Source organism: Bos indicus, chromosome 20, assembly GCF_029378745.1.
Source record: "Bos indicus isolate NIAB-ARS_2022 breed Sahiwal x Tharparkar chromosome 20, NIAB-ARS_B.indTharparkar_mat_pri_1.0, whole genome shotgun sequence".
NCBI classification, from domain to species: Eukaryota; Metazoa; Chordata; class Mammalia; order Artiodactyla; family Bovidae; genus Bos; species Bos indicus.
This window is the reverse complement of record NC_091779.1, coordinates 10,001,496-10,018,480: the sequence shown is the minus strand read 5'-3', so window position 1 is coordinate 10,018,480 and position 16,985 is coordinate 10,001,496. Positions and strand designations below refer to the sequence as shown.

At 42.0% G+C, this 16,985-nt stretch overlaps 1 protein-coding gene across 2 annotated transcripts in view; it reads right to left on the bottom strand.

Moving 5' to 3' along the window:
* Nucleotides 1–16,985, bottom strand: part of LOC109574673 (survival motor neuron protein) — a 32,385-nt gene that overhangs the window by 14,150 nt on the left and 1,250 nt on the right. For both annotated transcript variants that reach the window (XM_070774571.1, XM_019982672.2), the window contains exon 2: nucleotides 1,215–1,286. In XM_070774571.1, the coding sequence (XP_070630672.1) occupies nucleotides 1,215–1,286 (72 nt within the window). The remainder of the gene's footprint in view (nucleotides 1–1,214; nucleotides 1,287–16,985) is intronic.

The following is a 16,985-nucleotide window of genomic DNA, read 5'->3' as shown; positions in this document are numbered from 1 at the left end:
TCTGTCAATCATTTTTCTTGATAGTCACAGCATTTTTGATGACACAGCAATGCAGAGCCCTAATGCTTTTATTACTTCTCTCGTCAAGTTTTAAACTTGGGCATTCCCAATAAGAACTGCCATCTTTACCTGCTTATGATCATCTATTCCTGTTACTTCAATTATGCTTACTATGCTAACAAACTTCCAAAACTATTACCTAGTTCTGGCTTTTCTCCTTAGTTCAATATTTCTGACCACCAATTTCATATTTTCACATTAACCCCACCACTAAAAGGAAACTATCTCTTGCCCACATCAGTTCTTTTTCTTTACTCAGTCTACTTCCCCCTTCAGTATCACCAACCCATCCCACATTCAGCCCTATTTTGATCTGCATTTCACGGCACTCTCTTGGTAACTCTGGCTGTCATACAAGTCAGACAGTCTAAATGAATGTGGGAAAGCATGTTACTGGTCAATTTAGAGTTCATCCATGTTATCAAGGATGACATGCAGATCTCCTCTTTCCTTCATACTACAGGAGTGACCAGGAAAGGAAGTAGACGCTACACTTGGTGCTCTGCAGGGGAGTGTATGCTGTGCCCAGACTACTGACGGGCCAGGCATGATGCTCAATGAGACTAAACACCTCCAACAGCAGAGAAAATGATCATATTGGACAACTGTGTAAAAGTCTTGTTTAGGTTGCAAAAATACAGGCTTCACCCTGCAAATGAACTGTGTCTTTCTTGACATTCATCACCATCAGGAACACTTGATACCTCATAGGATTTGGGGAGGATTAAATTAATTTAATGCATGTAAAGCACATGGAACAGTGCCAGGAACACTATAAACACCTGCAAATACTCGTTACTGCACTACGGCTATTTATCATCAATATTATTTCAATAAGGGTTTGTTAAATATTTTAAAAGTATAATTTAGACTGTCCTTCCACTAATCTGAAATAGAAGACCCCAAAAGTTTGATATAGTGTAAATATATTCAAAATAATGTTTGAAAACTACTTAAATTGCCTCTGTTAAAGAGATGACATATGGTCAGGTTACCAACTTCTGAAGGAAGCTAATTAATTTATCTGTTATCCTTTAATCTTCAAAATTAGAACTGAATAATATGTACTGTAACACTTTGGTGTATGTTATCAATTTCTTCCCAAATAAGTATACATGAGGAAATAAGGAAAAGAATAAATAAACATTTCATACCTTAAATGAAGCCACAGCTTTATCATATGCTTTTATCAAAGCTGTATCATCCCAAACGTCAGAATCATCACTCTGGGAAAGGTAAAGAATAAAGATAACTCACGTTTGGTTGTGTTTCATCAAAAATGTGTGTGAGGAACAAGAGTTAATCCAGACATAATGTCACACTAAAAAGGGGTATTTTATAACCTAGATAAATCACAAGAAGCCCATTTGCTTAGAAATTATGTGACATTACCCCCAAAGCTAGACACAAGGAAATGTTCTAGGAGTGCCATGATGTAAATACTCTACAATGTAACTCTTATCCACCAACCATAAGTGGATCTGTTCAGGGGTAACCCAAGTTTCAGTCTTTTCTAAGAGCAGATGAAGGGGTTCAGTCTGGCAGAATGGGAAAACACCCGGCCATCAGCTCAGCTGTATCTAGACTCTGGGAAGGCCGTTCTAACCACTGACTCTGTGGTCCAAAGAATATTTTTTCCTTTTGACCTTACAATGTGTCTAGATTGTTCAAAAAAAAGAATTCTCAAAATGTTTAAAGATACAAACCATTAAAAGTGATTTATCAATTAATTTTAATTTTAAAAGGCAGTGATATTAAATAATCAATACCTAAAATAATTAAGCTATTTCTTTTTATTTATATTTAATCCAATCCAAAAAGAAATATTTTTGAGCGCCCACCATGTACTAAGCACTTTTCACTGAGAGGTACATGAAATCATGTTCTCAGGAGAGATGGTCTAATCAGGGATATAAGACATATTGTCACACAAAACAAAAGAATGATATAAAACAAATACAATAAAATACTAAAATGTGAAGTCAAACAATAAGCGTTTTAATGCAAAAGTGGGAAGGAAAGGCTGAGGAAGAATTTTGCCATAAACTCCACTCCTGGCGTGGCGACCCACAATCAGGAGGAAACGCAAAAACCTGCATCTTCTTCCTGAGGAGGAAAAGGTCTGAACCCCAAATTAGGTATCCCAAGTTTTAAGACCAGTAACTGAGAGATGAGTCACCAAAACATCTAACTTAAAAAACAAAGTGGGACGTCCCTGGTGGTACGGTGGATAAGAATCCACCTGCCATGCAGGGGACACGGGTTCAATCCCTGCCCTGGGAAGACCCGACATGCCATGGGGCAGCTAAGCCCGTGTGCCACAACTACTGAGCTTGCGCTCCAGAGCCCGGGAACCACAACTAGAGAAACCTGTGTGCCCCGAAAGTCCGTGCTCCACAACGAGAGGCCACTGCAATGAGAAGCCCATGCCTCTCAACCAGAGAGCAGCTCCTGTTCTCTGCAACTAGAGAGAGCCCTCGTGCAGTGACGAAGACCCAAATAAATTTTAATTTATTAAAAAGTCATTAATTAAAAATAAAACGGGTTACTATTAAAAAACAACAACAATAAAACAAGGGGTTTTTTATCTACAAGTCACACAAAGGAACAGAACTGAGGACTGGCTCTGAAAGGGTTCCCATGCTTGGAACCCCTCCTCCCCCATAATACCGGTGCGGAAGCAGCTGGCTGAGAGGTGCCCAGACTTTCTGTAAGAGGCTCATGTGCTTATCTTAAAGTTGTGGTCTGCAGGATACACATGCGTGCTAAGTCGCTTCAGTCGGGTCCCACTCTGTGTGACCCTATGGACTGTGGCCTGCCTGGCTCCTCTGCCCATGGGATTCTCCAGGCAAGAATACTGGAGTGGATGGCCATGCCCTCCTCCAGGGGATGTTCCTGACCCAAGGATGGAACCCAAGACTCTTACTTCTCCTGCACTGGCAGGCAGATTCTTTACCGAGAGCCCCACCTGGGAAGCCCAGGCATTTAATTTATCATCTGTCTGGTGACCGGCTAGGACACTGAGACCAGAGGCGAGGAACACCGTCTTTATGCTGTCTGCCTCACTCCAGCCTACAAGGGCCATCTTTGCCCTCTGCTGCTCTCCACAGCACCAGTTATCTCCCACAGGGGACGTATGCACATCTGATGGCCTAATAATTTACGTCTGGTGTACTGGTTTTTACAGCTGCAGCCCAGGGTGGGCGCATGTTCTTGGGTCCCACAGGACCAACAGTCAAAGAAATGGTCCTTGGCAGGCTACTGCCCCCAGGGGACTGCACCAATAAGAGACTGAAACACACCCCAGTCTTTCTGTGAAATAGGCCCATTGCTTGTCCAGAAAATTAGGCTTGAGGAGAAGGCTTCTAGTTTGGTGCATATCAGGGATCTATGGAGATGCTCAGAGGCTGCCAGATGCAACATTTTCATCCTCTCTGTCTGGCTCAAGCTCACTGTACTCTCTGAATGAAGCTTAATGTAACATGTGACATCAAAGGCACAATGTGGAGAGGAATAAAAATGCATAGCTCTAGAACCAATTCAAATTCAACTCATTATCAACTTAAAATAGATGACTATAAATATAAGTTATTATATGTAAGACTTGTAACCACAAAGCAAAAAGCAAAAATCTATAGGAAATACTCAAAAGATAAAGACAAAAACATCTAAGCATACCATTAGATAAAATGATCAAACCACAAAGGGAGAGGAAATAAGGAGACAGAAGAACTATGAGACCTCCAGAAGTTTAACAAAATGGCAGTAAGAAACCTACGTAACAATTACTTAAAATGGAAATGAACAAAATTCTCCAATCAAAAGACAGCCTGGTTGAATGGATTAAAAAAAAACACAAAACACCTATATGCTACCTACAGGGGACTCACTTCAGTGTTTACATTATTTGAGGTATCACTTATAATAAAGTAAGGAGGAATGTGTATGTCCAAAGACACAGAAGGCCAACAGGTACATGGAAAGATGCTCAACATCACCAATCATTCAGTTCAGTTCAGTCGCTCAGTCGTGTCTGACTCTTTACAACCCCATGAATCGCAGCACGCCAGGCCTCCCTGTCCATCACCAACTCCCAGAGTTCACTCAAACTCATTTCCATTGAGTTGGTGATGCCATCCAGCCATCTCATCCTCTGTCATCACCTTCTCCTCCTGCCCCTAATCTCTCCCAGCATCAGAGTCTTTTCCAATGAGTCAACTCTTCACATGAGGTGGCCAAAGTACTGGAGTTTCAGCTTTAGCATCAGTCCTTCCAAAGAACACTCAGGACTGATCTCCTTTAGAATGGACTGGTTGGATCTCCTTGCATTCCAAGGGACTCTCAAGAGTCTTCTCCAACACCACAGTTTAAAAGTATCAATTCTTCAGCACTCAGCTTTCTTCACAGTCCAACTCTCACATCCATACATGACCACCGGAAAAACCATAGATTTGACTAGATGGACCTTTGTTGGCAAAATAATGTCTCTGATTCTTAATATGCTATCTAGGTTGGTCATAACTTTCCTTCCAAGGAGTAAGCGTCTTTTAATTTCATGGCTGCAATCACCATCTACAGTGATTTTGGAGCTCAAAAAAATAAAGTCTGCCACTGTTTCCACTGTTTCCCCATCTATTTCCCATGAAGTGATGGGACCAGATGCCATGATCTTTGTTTTCTGAATGTTGAGCTTTAAGCCAACTTTTTCACTCTCCTGTTTCATCAAGAGGCTTTTTAGTTCCTCTTCACTTTCTGCCATAATGGTGGTGTCATCTGCATATCTGAGGTTATTGATATTTCTCCCGGCAATCTTGATTCCACCCTGTGCTTCTTCCAGCCCAGCATTTCTCATGATGTACTCTGCATATAAGTTAAATAAGCAGGGTGACAATATACAGCCTTGACGTACTCCTTTTCCTATTTGGAACCAGTCTGTTGTTCCATGTCCAGTTCTAACTGTTACTTCCTGACCTGCATATAGGTTTCTCAAGTGGCAGGTCAGGTGGTCTGGTATTCCCATCTCTTTCAGAATTTTCCACAGTTTATTGTAATCCACACAGTCAAAGGCTTTGGCATAGTCAATAAAGCAGATGTTTTTCTGGAACCCTCTTGCTTTTTCCTGATCCAGCGGATGTTGGCAATTTGATCTCTGGTTCCTCTGCCTTTTCTAAAACCAGCCTGAACATCATTAGGTAAGTGCAAATCAAAACCACAATGATACATCACCTCACACCTGCTAGAATGGCTATTATGAAAAAGGCAATAACTGGTGGGAAGGAGGCTTAAAGGGAGGGGCTATATGTATACTTGTGGCTGATTCACTTTGTTGTACAGCAGAAATCAACACAACATTGTAAAGTAATTATCCTCCGATTAAAAATAAATTTGAAAAAATAAAATAAAATATATACACATTAAAAAAAAGATAACAAGTGTTGATGAGGATGGAGACATAAGGGACAAGAGTACACTCCTGGTGGGCATGTAAACCGGCACAGCCACTGCGGAAAATAGTATGAAGTTTCCTCAAAAAACAGAACTACCACATGATCCAGCAGATTCCACTAATGGAATCTATCCACAGAAAACAAAAACACTAACTTGAAAAGATACATGCACCCCTCCCCACATTCACTGCATTATCACTTACAAAAGACAAGAGATGGAAATAAGCGAAGTGTCCAACAATGGGAGAATGGAAACAAAATGCATACAGGTTTTGCCCCCCACCTGAAAAACCTGAAAGTAGGATATTCCTATGAAATCTTTTATAAATGGAGACAGAATAAAGCAAAGAATCAATGACGTTAGAATATAACCTGCTAATGGATTAAAAAAAAATCAGGATAAAGCACAGATGCTCACAGGCACAGTTCAAAGCTACGCTGGCTTGATGCTGAGTTAGCTCCTGGGGAAGGAGCCTGGTGGTGCCACTCTCGCTGCTTGGGTGGCATGCGGCCTCTATCATGCCTTGCTGCAAAACAAAACAGTGTTATCTTTACTTTTCACTTTTTTTTTTTTTCATATAAGTGAAAATCCTCTCTGGATTTCTTTCAGTTAATGAAAACACATATTAATGTAGGTCTTTTATGAAACCAAAGTGGCAGAAAGTCAACTTAAAAAAGCAGGGGATACCTGTTCATATACAATAGAATATCATTCAGCCATAAGAAAGAATGAAATCTTGTCATTTGGAGACTACATGAATGGTCCCTGAGGGCATTACACTAAATGAAATGAGAAAGACGGATACATACCATGTGATCTTACTTTTATGTGGAATTTAGAAACAAAAACAAAACAACCAAACAACAATAAAAAGCCCAACCTCAAAGACTCAAAGAATAGACTGGCAGTTTCCAGGAATAGGGGTGGAGGGGTTGAAAAGGGCATCGGGAGTCAAAATGTACCAACTTCGAGTTATGAAGTCAGTCAGTCATGGGCTGTAACATGCAGCATGCTAACTACAGTTAATAACACTGCACTACACGCTGCAAAATGCAAAACTCAGAATCTCAACACTAGGAAAAAACAATTGTAACCAAGTATGGTGACAGACATAACAAAAGATATACCCATTTGAATGCAGAGTTCCAAAGAACAGCAAGGATATAAGAAAGTCTTCCCCAGTGATTAATGCAAAGAAATAGAGGAAAACAATAGAATGAGAAAGACTACAGATCTCTTCAAGAAAATTAGACATACCAAGGGAACATTTCATGCAAAGATGGGCTCAATAAAGGACAGAAATGGTATGGACCTAACAGAAGCAGAAGATATTAAGAAGAGGTGGCAAAAATACACAGAAGAACTCTACAAAAAAGATCTTCATGACCTAGATAATCACGATGATGTGATCACTTATCTAGACCCAGACATCCTGGAATGCAAAGTCAAGTGGGCCTTAGGAAGCATCACTACGAACAAAACTAGTGGAGGAGATGGAATTCCAGTTGAGCTATTTCAAATCCTGAAAGATGATGCTGTGAAAGTGCTGCACTCAATATGCCAGCAGATTTGGAAAACTCAGCAGTGCACACAGGACTGGAAAAGGTCAGTTTTCATTCCAATCCCAAAGAAGTATTAGTTGCTCAGTCGTGTGGACTACAGCCCGCCAGGCTCCTCTGTCCATGGGATTCTCTAGGTAAAAATATTGGAGTGGGTTGTCATTTCCTCCTCCAGGGGACCTTCCCAGCTGTACATAAAGGAGACTTCATTAATGTGCATTAGAGGACACCCCAGGTTAACCTGTTATAGAAAACTGTCGCTTGAGTCTTTAAATTCTATACCAATTCTATACCTCTGGTTGGCCAATTGTTTGTTTGTTTATTTAGATTTTAAGGTGAATGACCTGGGGCTATTTGTTTCCATCAACCTGACTGCAAATCCCAAAGAAAGGCAATGCCAAAGAATCTTCAAAGTACCACACAATTGCACTCACCTCACATGCTAGCAAGTAATGCTCAAAATTCTCCAAGCCAGGTTTTGACAGTACATGAACCATGAACTTCCAGATGTTCACGCTGGATTTAGAAGAGGCAGGGAAAGCAGAGATTAAATTGCCAACATCCACTGGATCATCGAAAAAGCAAGAGAGTTCCAGAAAAACATCTATTTCTGCTTTATTGACTACACCAAAGCCTTTGACTGTGTCAATCACAATAAACTGTGGAAAATTCTGAAAGAGATGGGAATACCAGACCACCTGACCTGCCTCCTGAGAAATCTGTATGCAGGTCACGAAGGAACAGTTAGAACTGGACATGAAACAACAGACTGGTTCCAAATAAGCAAACGAGTATATCAAGGCTGTATATTGTCACCCTGCTTATTTAACTTATATGCAGAGTACATCATGTGAAATGCCAGGCTGGATGAAGCACAAGGTGGACTCAAGACTGCTGGGAGAAATATTAATAACCTCAGATACACAGATGACACCACACTTATGGCAGAAAGTGAAGAGGAACTAAAAAGCTTCTTGATGAAAGTGAAAGAGGAGAGTGAAAAAGTTGGCTTAAAACTCAACATTCAAAAAACTTAAGACCATAACATCCAGGCCCATCATTTCATGGCAAATAGATGGGGAAACAGTGTAACAGTAACAGACTTTATATTTTGGGGCTCCAAAATCACTGCAGATGGTGAGTGCAGCCATAAAATTAAAAGAGGCTTGCTCCTTGGAAGAAAAGCTATGACCAACCTAGACAGCATATTTAAAAACAGAGACATTACTTTACCAACAAAGGTCCGTCTAGTCAAAGCTATGGTTTTTTCAGTTGTCATGTATGGATGTGAGAGTTGGACTATAAAGAAAGCTGAGTGCTGAAGAATTGATACTTTGAACTGTGGTGTTGGAGAAGACTATTGAAAGTCCCTTGGACTGCAAGGAGATCCAACCAGTCAATCCTAAAGGATATCAGTCCTGAATATTCATTGGAAGGACTGATGATGCTAAAGCTAAAACTCCAATACTTTGGCCACCTGATGTGAAGAACTGACTCACTGGAAAAGATCCTGAAGCTGGGAAAGGCTGAAGGTGGGAGGAGGAGGGGACAACAAGAGGATGAGATGGTTGGATGGCATCACCGACTCAATGGCCATGAGTTTGAGTAAGTTCTTGGAGTTGGTGATGGACAGGGAGGCCAGGCGTGCTGCAGTCCATGGGGTTGCAAAGAATCAGACATGACTGAACAACTGAACTGATGGTAACAGATTAACTAGTCTTATTGTGATCATTTTGAAATATGTATACATTTGAAATCATTACGCTGTACAACTAAAACTAATATAATGTTGTATGTCAATTATACCTCAATTAAAAAGAGGAAACATACGGTGGATGATCATGGGGGAAACAGGCTAGGAAATAGAAACTAAAAGGATTTAGACAGATAGAAAAGAAACTACCAAGCATTCTAAGGACAACCATGAGCCAAAAAAAGCATGGAAGCAAAAATACACACACTGCCTGTATGATTCCACTCATATGAGGGACCTAAGAAGTAAAAGTCAGAGAAACAGAAAGCTGAATGGCAGTTACCTCAGGCTTTAAAAGAAGAGGAGGAAATAAATGTTTAATGGGTAGAGTTTCAGTTTTGCGAGATTAAAAAGTTTTGGAGATCTACTGTACTATAATATGAATATATTTAACACTACTGTAAACGTACAGGCTTCTCAGGCGGCACAGAGGTAAAGCATATCCATGCCAATGTGGGAGACGCAAGAGACACAGGCTCCATCCCGGGTCGGGAAGATCCCCTGGAGGAGGAAATGGCAACCCTCTCCAGTATTCTTGCCAGGAAAGCTCCATGGACAGAGGAGCCTGGCGGGCTACAGTCCATGGGGTCGCAAAGAGTCGGACACGACTGAGCAATGAGCACACACACGCACACAGAGGTGTATGCTTAACAGCAGTTAAGATGATAATAGTCTTTTTTTGAAACCACAATTGAAAACTCTCGTGGCTCAGCCCATAAAGAATCCGCCTGCAATGTGGAGGCCTAGGTTTGATCTCTGGGTTGGGAAGATCCCCTGGAGAAGGGAAAGGCTACCCACTTCAGCATTCTGGCCTGGAGAATTCCACAGACTGTATAGTCCGTGGGGTCACAAAGACTCGGATACCACGGAGTGACTTTCACCGTCACTTCACTTTACTTTCAAAAATACACACTTTGACAGGTCAGTGGGGCAACAAGTCCAACTAGAATAATTTCCATGCTATAGAGGAGTTGAAGGTAAGTTTGAATACACAATGTTGGTGAAGGGAAGACAGGTTATAAAACACCATCAATTTGTATGTTGGATTTTATACAATATTAGTCAACTGATAAGTTCCAAAGAGGTTGGATATAAAACTCATTTAGTTGTAAAATGAATGTCTCTTTTTCTTGTTAATATCCACCATACAGAGAGAAATACGTTCGCATATAAAACTATTAATCTTGCTCTATAGTAAAAAGTACTTAAAAATCATTAAGTCGGGCTTTTCCAGTGGCCTCAGTGGTAAAGAATCCGCCTGCCAATGCAGGAGACATGGGTTCAACCCCTGATTGGGGAAGATTCCACATGCCTCAAGAGCAACTTGAGAAGAAGGCAATGGCATCCCACTCCAGTACTGTTGCCTGGAAAATCCCATGGACGGAGGGGCCTGGTGGGCTGCAGTCCATGGGGTCGCTAGGAGTCGGACACGACTAAGCGATTTCACTTTCACTTTTAACTTTCATGCATTGGAGAAGGAAATGGCAACCTACTCCAGTGTTCTTGCCTGGAGAATCCCAGGGACGGGGGAGCCTGGTGGGCTGCCGTCTATGGGGCTGCACAGAGTCAGACACGACTGAAGCGACTTAGCAGCGCTAGCAGCAGCAGCAAGAGCAACTAGGCCTGTGTGTCGAAACTACTGAGCCTGTGTTCTGAAGCCCCGGAGCCACAACTATTGAGCCCGTGTTCTGGAGTCTGGGAGCTGCAACTACTGAAGCTCTCGTGCCTTGGAGCCTGCATTCTGCAACAAGCCACTTGTATTCCGCAACCAGCCACTGCAATGGGAAGCCCTGGCACAGCAAGTAGAGTAGCCCCCGCTCTCTGCAACTAGAGAAAGCCAGAGCAGCAAGAAAGACCCAGCGCAGCCAAACATAAATAAATACACACTTGTTAAAATCATTAAATCATTTTGTAGATATGGAAAGTAACCACAAACAAGTAATTGACTCGTCTAAGGTTATGCTGCCCTTGGAATGGGAGATGTTCCTTAAAGCAGAAGATACGTCACTTCTGCCAATGCAAAAGGTACTACTTATAAAAGAAAGTCCTGCTCCACTCTATCACTAGACGCGGGCACTCTTAAAAGACACAAATACACAGCAGTCTAAACTCATCACATTTCAACTGTTACAAGAAATCTCAAAATGAACCACCAAGATATCCATACAAAGCTATTATAAGAAGAAATATTTTAGGTGACAAAAATTCTCAACTAACAATCACAAACAGAAGAAAATGCAATAGCCATCTGAAATTAAATTGTCAAACAAGCATTTGCAGTATGGAAAAAAACACAATCAAAATTTCTAAAAACTCACATGAAAAAAGAAGGCAATTGGGAGTCAAATCAGAAGTTAAACAAAATCAAGAAAGAAAAGGAAGAAAAAGTAATACTGACTACAAGGTACCCAAAGAAGATAGCTGACTGAACATCTAACGGGTACCAAAGAATAGATGAAAAGAAAGGAAAGAAGAAAGGAAGGAAAAAAAGTGGTGACTGGCAAAAAATGTCTAGCATATGAGTAAATGGGGTTCCTGAAGAATAAAAGCTAAACAATTTAATAAACAGTAGTTAGGACTCCTGCTTTTACTGCTAGGGGCCTGGGTTCATTGTCTGGTCAGTGAACTAAGATCCCACAAGCCTCGGAGGGGAGCCAAAAGAAAAAAGAAAAAAAAGAATTAAAATATATCTACTCCATGACCCAGGCATTCCCCAAAGAGAAATAAAAGCATATGCTCATACAAAGCCTTCTACACTAATATTTATGGTGTTTCTATTTTTAATAGTTGCAAACTGAAGGCAACCCAAATGTTCATGAACAAGCAAACGAATAAACTGTAGCATATTTATGCAACAGGATCCTACAGCAATGAAAAGGAATGAATAACTGATACATAAATGGATGAAATGCAAAATATGCTGAATAAAAGATGCCGCCATATTAAAAAAAAGATTCTGTGTTTGTAAAATTCTAGAAAATGCAGACTAAACAAGGCTGACAAAAAGTGGATCAGCAGTTGTCTGGGGACATGACATGAGGAGGGATAAAAGGGAAGCTTCATGGGAAATAGATGGGGAAACAGTGGAAACAGTGGCAGACTTTATTTTTCCGGGCTCCAAAATCACTGCAGATGGTGACTGCAGCCATGAAATTAAAAGACGTTTACTCCTTAGAAGGAAAGTTATGACCAACCTAGATAGCATATTCAAAAGCAGAGACATTACTTTGCCAACAAAGGTCCGTCTAGTCAAGGCTATGGTTTTTCCTGTGGTCATGTATGGATGTGAGAGCTGGACTGTGAAGAAGGCTGAGCGCGGAAGAATTGATGCTTTTGAACTGTGGTGTTGGAGAAGACTCTTGAGAGTCCCTTGGACTGCAAGGAGAGCCAACCAGTCCATTCTGAAGGAGATCAGCCCTGGGATTTCTTTGGAAGGAATGATGCTAAAGCTGAAACTCCAGTACTTTGGCCACCTCATGTCAAGAGTTGACTCACTGGAAAAGACTCTGATGCTGGGAGGGGTTGGGGGCAGGAGGAGAAGGGGACGACAGAGGATGAGATGGCTGGATGGCATCGCTGACTCGATGGACGTGAGTCTGAGTGAACTCCGGGAGTTGGTGATGGACAGGGAGGCCTGGCGTGCTGCGATTCATGGGGTCGCAAAGAGTCGGACATGACTGAGCGACTGATCTGATCTGATCTGATAAAGAAATTCAAATCGTCCCGCACACTGGTAGTACATGGAGAAGCTGGGACAATATGAAGAAAAGAGACGGCTTGTTGGTCCCCAGCTGCTCAGTCACCAGCTACTGTAGCTCCGACAATTATGTGCATGTAAACACATGAAAGGAATGAAGGAGACCCACCCACCGAGACCTTCACAGGCTCCTGCCCCACGGAAATTATGAGGAAAAAATAAAATGATTATTGTTCCAAGCCACCAAGTTTTGGGTGACTTGTTACCCAGCATAGCAAAGAGAACAGACCATCAGGACTGACTTTTATTTGTTCCTCAGTCATCAACAGTAGCCCACCTCTGTCCCTACAGGCATTCCAAAATGAAATGTCTTCTCCATATCTCTCAAATCAGTGTGCCAGAGGTGGGAAGGAATCTTCCTTGTTCCTCACCTCCACTTCCAGATGATTCTTCCTCCCTAAAACTCCCAGGTTTGAAAATTCTGTCACCAAACTCCACCGTCCACTATCCCTTCTCACAGCAATCACCTACAGCCTCCTGGGTCACCCTGCTTCATTCCCTGAGGTTTATATCCCAGTACTCTCTCCAACACTACTCCTGTCCTAAGTTTTGGTTATTTAAAAACCCATGTACATGATCCTTCCAATACCCTATCCTTGTTAGTTCTGTAAAAGCTTCACTACCAATGACCTTTTAGAGCGCCCAGTCTCAGCTACCCACTTCTATGGCTTTTCATATAACCATTAACTACAACCTCTCTATAAACTCAACTAAGAATCCTACTCTCCAGCTACCACCTGCCAGGCTCTCCAACTTACTCCCAGTAAGTTGATGATGACTAGGTTAAATTTCTACTCAATGACAAGTAGAAATTAATAGGGTTATGGTTTTAACCTAGTATGAAGTGAGGAGGCCAGTACAGAGAGTTATCTTCTTGACTGATGGTGGAATTTAAGCTGGCTAAGAAAGAAAGGGAGGACATTAGGATGGTGAGAGACAGTTTAAAAAGTGGGAAGGTCACAGTTTCACCAGCCCCAGGGAGGTGAAGATGACTGTCATCATCAACCTACTAAGAGTAAGTTGGAGAGCCTGGCAGGTGGTAGCTGGAGAGTAGGATTCTTAGTTGAGTTTATAGAGAGGTTGTAGTTAATGGTTATATGAAAAGCCATAGAAGTGGGTAGCTGAGACTGGGCGCTCTAAAAGGTCATTGGTAGTGAAGCATTTACAGAACTAACAAGGATAGGGTATTGGAAGGATCATGTACATGGGTTTTTAAATAACCAAAACTTAGGACAGGAGTAGTGTTGGAGAGAGTACTGGGATATAAACCTCAGGGAATGAAGCAGGGTGACCCAGGAGGCTGTAGGTGATTGCTGTGAGAAGGGATAGTGGACGGTGGAGTTTGGTGACAGAATTTTCCTGGGAGTTTTAGGGAGGAAGAATCATCTGGCGGTGGAGGTGAGGAACGAGGATGCTACAGCATATTTCATAGGAATATTTCATAGGAACCTGGAGTGTCAGGTCCATGAATCAAGGCAAATTGGAAGCGGTCAAACAAGAGATGGCAAGAGTGAACGTCAACATTCTAGGAATCGGCGAACTAAAATGGACTGGAATGGGTGAATTTAACTCAGATGACCATATCTACTATTGCAGGCAGGAATCCCTCAGAAGAGATGGAGTAGCCATCATGGTCAACAAAAGAGTTCGAAATGCAGTACTTGGATGCAATCTCAAAAACGACAGAACGATCTCTGTTCGTTTCCAAGGCAAACCATTCAATATCACAGTAATCCAAGTCTATGGCCCAACCAGTAACGCTGAAGAGTTGAACGGTTCTATGAAGACCTACAAGACCTTTTAGAACTAACACCCCCAAAAGATGTCCTTTTCATTACAGGGGACTGGAATGCAAAAGTAGGAAGTCAGAAATACTTAAGAGTAATGGGCAAATTTGGCCTTGGAGTACAGACTGAAGCAGGGCAAAGACTAATAAGAATTTTGCCAAGAAAATGTACTGGTCATAGCAAATACCCTCTTCCAACAACACAAGAGACGACTCTACACATGGACATCACCAGATGGTCAACACTGAAATCAGATTGATTATATTCTTTGCAGCCAAAGATGGAGAAGCTCTATACAGTCAACAAAAACAAGACTGGGAGCTGACTGTGGCTCAGATCATGAACTCCTTATTGCCAAATTCAGACTTAAATTGAAGAAAGTAGGGAAAACCACAAGACCATTCAGGTATGACCTAAATCAAATCCCTTATGATTATACAGTGGAAGTGATAAATAGATTCAAGGGACTAGATCTGATGGATAGAGTGCCTGATGAACTATGGACGGAGGTTCGTGACATTGTACAGGAGACAGGGATCAAGATCATCCCCATGGAAAAGAAATGCAAAAAAGCAAAATGGTTGTCTGGGGAGGCCTTACAAATAGCTGTGAAAAGAAGAGAAGCAAAAAGCAAAGGAGAAAAGGAAAGATATAAGCATTTGAATGCAGAGTTTCAAAGAATAACAAGGAGAGATAAGAAAGCCCTCCTCAGCGATCAGTGCAAAGAAATAGAGGAAAACAATAGAATGGGAAAGACTAGAGATCTCGTCAAGAAAATTAGAGATACCAAGGGAACATTTCATGCAAAGATGGGCTCGATAAAGGACAGAAATGGTATGGACCTAACAGAAGCAGAAGATATTAAGAAGAGGTGGCAAGAACACACAGAAGAACTGTACAAAAAAGATCTTCACCACCCAGATAATCACGAAGGTGTGATCACTGACCTAGAGCCAGACATCCTGGAATGTGAAGTCAAGTGGGCCTTAGAAAGCATCACTACAAACAAAGCTAGTGGAGGTGATGGAATTCCAGTTGAGCTATTTCAAATCCTGAAAGATGATGCTGTGAAAGTGCTGCACTCAATATGCCAGCAAATCTGGAAAACTCAGCAGTGGCCACAGGACTGGAAAAGGTCAGTTTTTATTCCAATCCCAAAGAAAAGCAATGCCAAAGAGTGCTCAAGTGAAAGTGAAGTCGCTCAGCTGTATCCGACTCTTTGCGACCCCACAGACTGTAGCTTATCAGGCTCTTCCGTCCATGGGATTTTCCAGGCAAGAGTGCTGGAGTGGATTGCCATTTCCTTCTCCAGGGGATCTTCCCGACCCAGGAGTCGAACCTGGGTCTCCCGCATTGTGGGCAGACGCTTTACAAAGAGATGGGAATACCAGATCACCTGACCTGCCTCTTGAGAAATTTGTATGCTGGTCAGGAAGCAATAGTTAGAACTGGACACGGAGCAACAGACTGGTTCCAAATAGGAAAAGGAGTACGTCAAGGCTGTATATTGTCACCCTGCTTATTTAACTTATATGCAGAGTACATCATGAGAAATGCTGGGCTGGAAGAAGCACAAGCTGGAATCAAAATTGCCGGGAGAAATATCAATAGCCTCAGATATGCAGATGACACCACCATTATGGCAGAAAGTGAAGAGGAACTAAAAAGCCTCTTGATGAAGGTGAAAGAGGAGAGTGAAAAAGTTGGCTTAAAGCTAACATTCAGAAAACGAAGATCATGGCATCTGGTCCCATCACTTCATGGGAAATAGATGGGGAAACAGTGGAAACAGTGGCAGACTTTATTTTTTGGGGCTCCAAAATCACTGCAGATGGTGACTGCAGCCATGAAATTAAAAGACGCTTACTCCTTGGAAGGAAAGTTATGACCAACCTAGATAGCATATTGAAAAGCAGAGACATTACTTTGCCAACAAAGGTCCGTCTAGTCAAGGCTATGGTTTTTCCAGTGGTCATGTATGGATGTGAGAGTTGGACTGTGAAGAAGGCTGAGCACCAAAGAATTGATGCTTTTGAACTGTGGTGTTGGAGAAGACTCTTGAGAGTCCCTTGGACTGCAAGGAGATCCAACCAGTCCATTCTGAAGGAGATCAGCCCTGGGATTTCTTTGGAAGGAATGATGCTAAAGCTGAAACTCCAGTACTTTGGCCACCTCATGTCAAGAGTTGACTCATTGGAAAAGACTCTGATGCTGGGAGGGATTGGGGGCAGGAGGAGAAAGGGATGACAGAGGATGAGATGCCTGGATGGCATCACTGACTTGATGGACGTGAGTCTGAGTGAACTCCGGGAGTTGGTGATGGACAGGGAGGCCTGGCGTGCTGGGATTCATGGGGTCGAAAAGAGTCGGACACAACTGAGCAACAATCATACTATCTAGTCTCCTTTAAATTCATAACCACAAATCTGAAGTAGGCCTTGAATGTTTCCTAGCAACAATTCCACTACATTTAATCCAACACTCACCCAGTCTCCTAGAGGCTCACTTCCTACCTTCTCTCTCCCCTAACCTCCAACACCTGACCCCTGCTCCCTCCTCACTACTGATGACTTGCTTCTTTTACTGAGAGAATAGCAACAATCAAAACAGAATTTTCATAA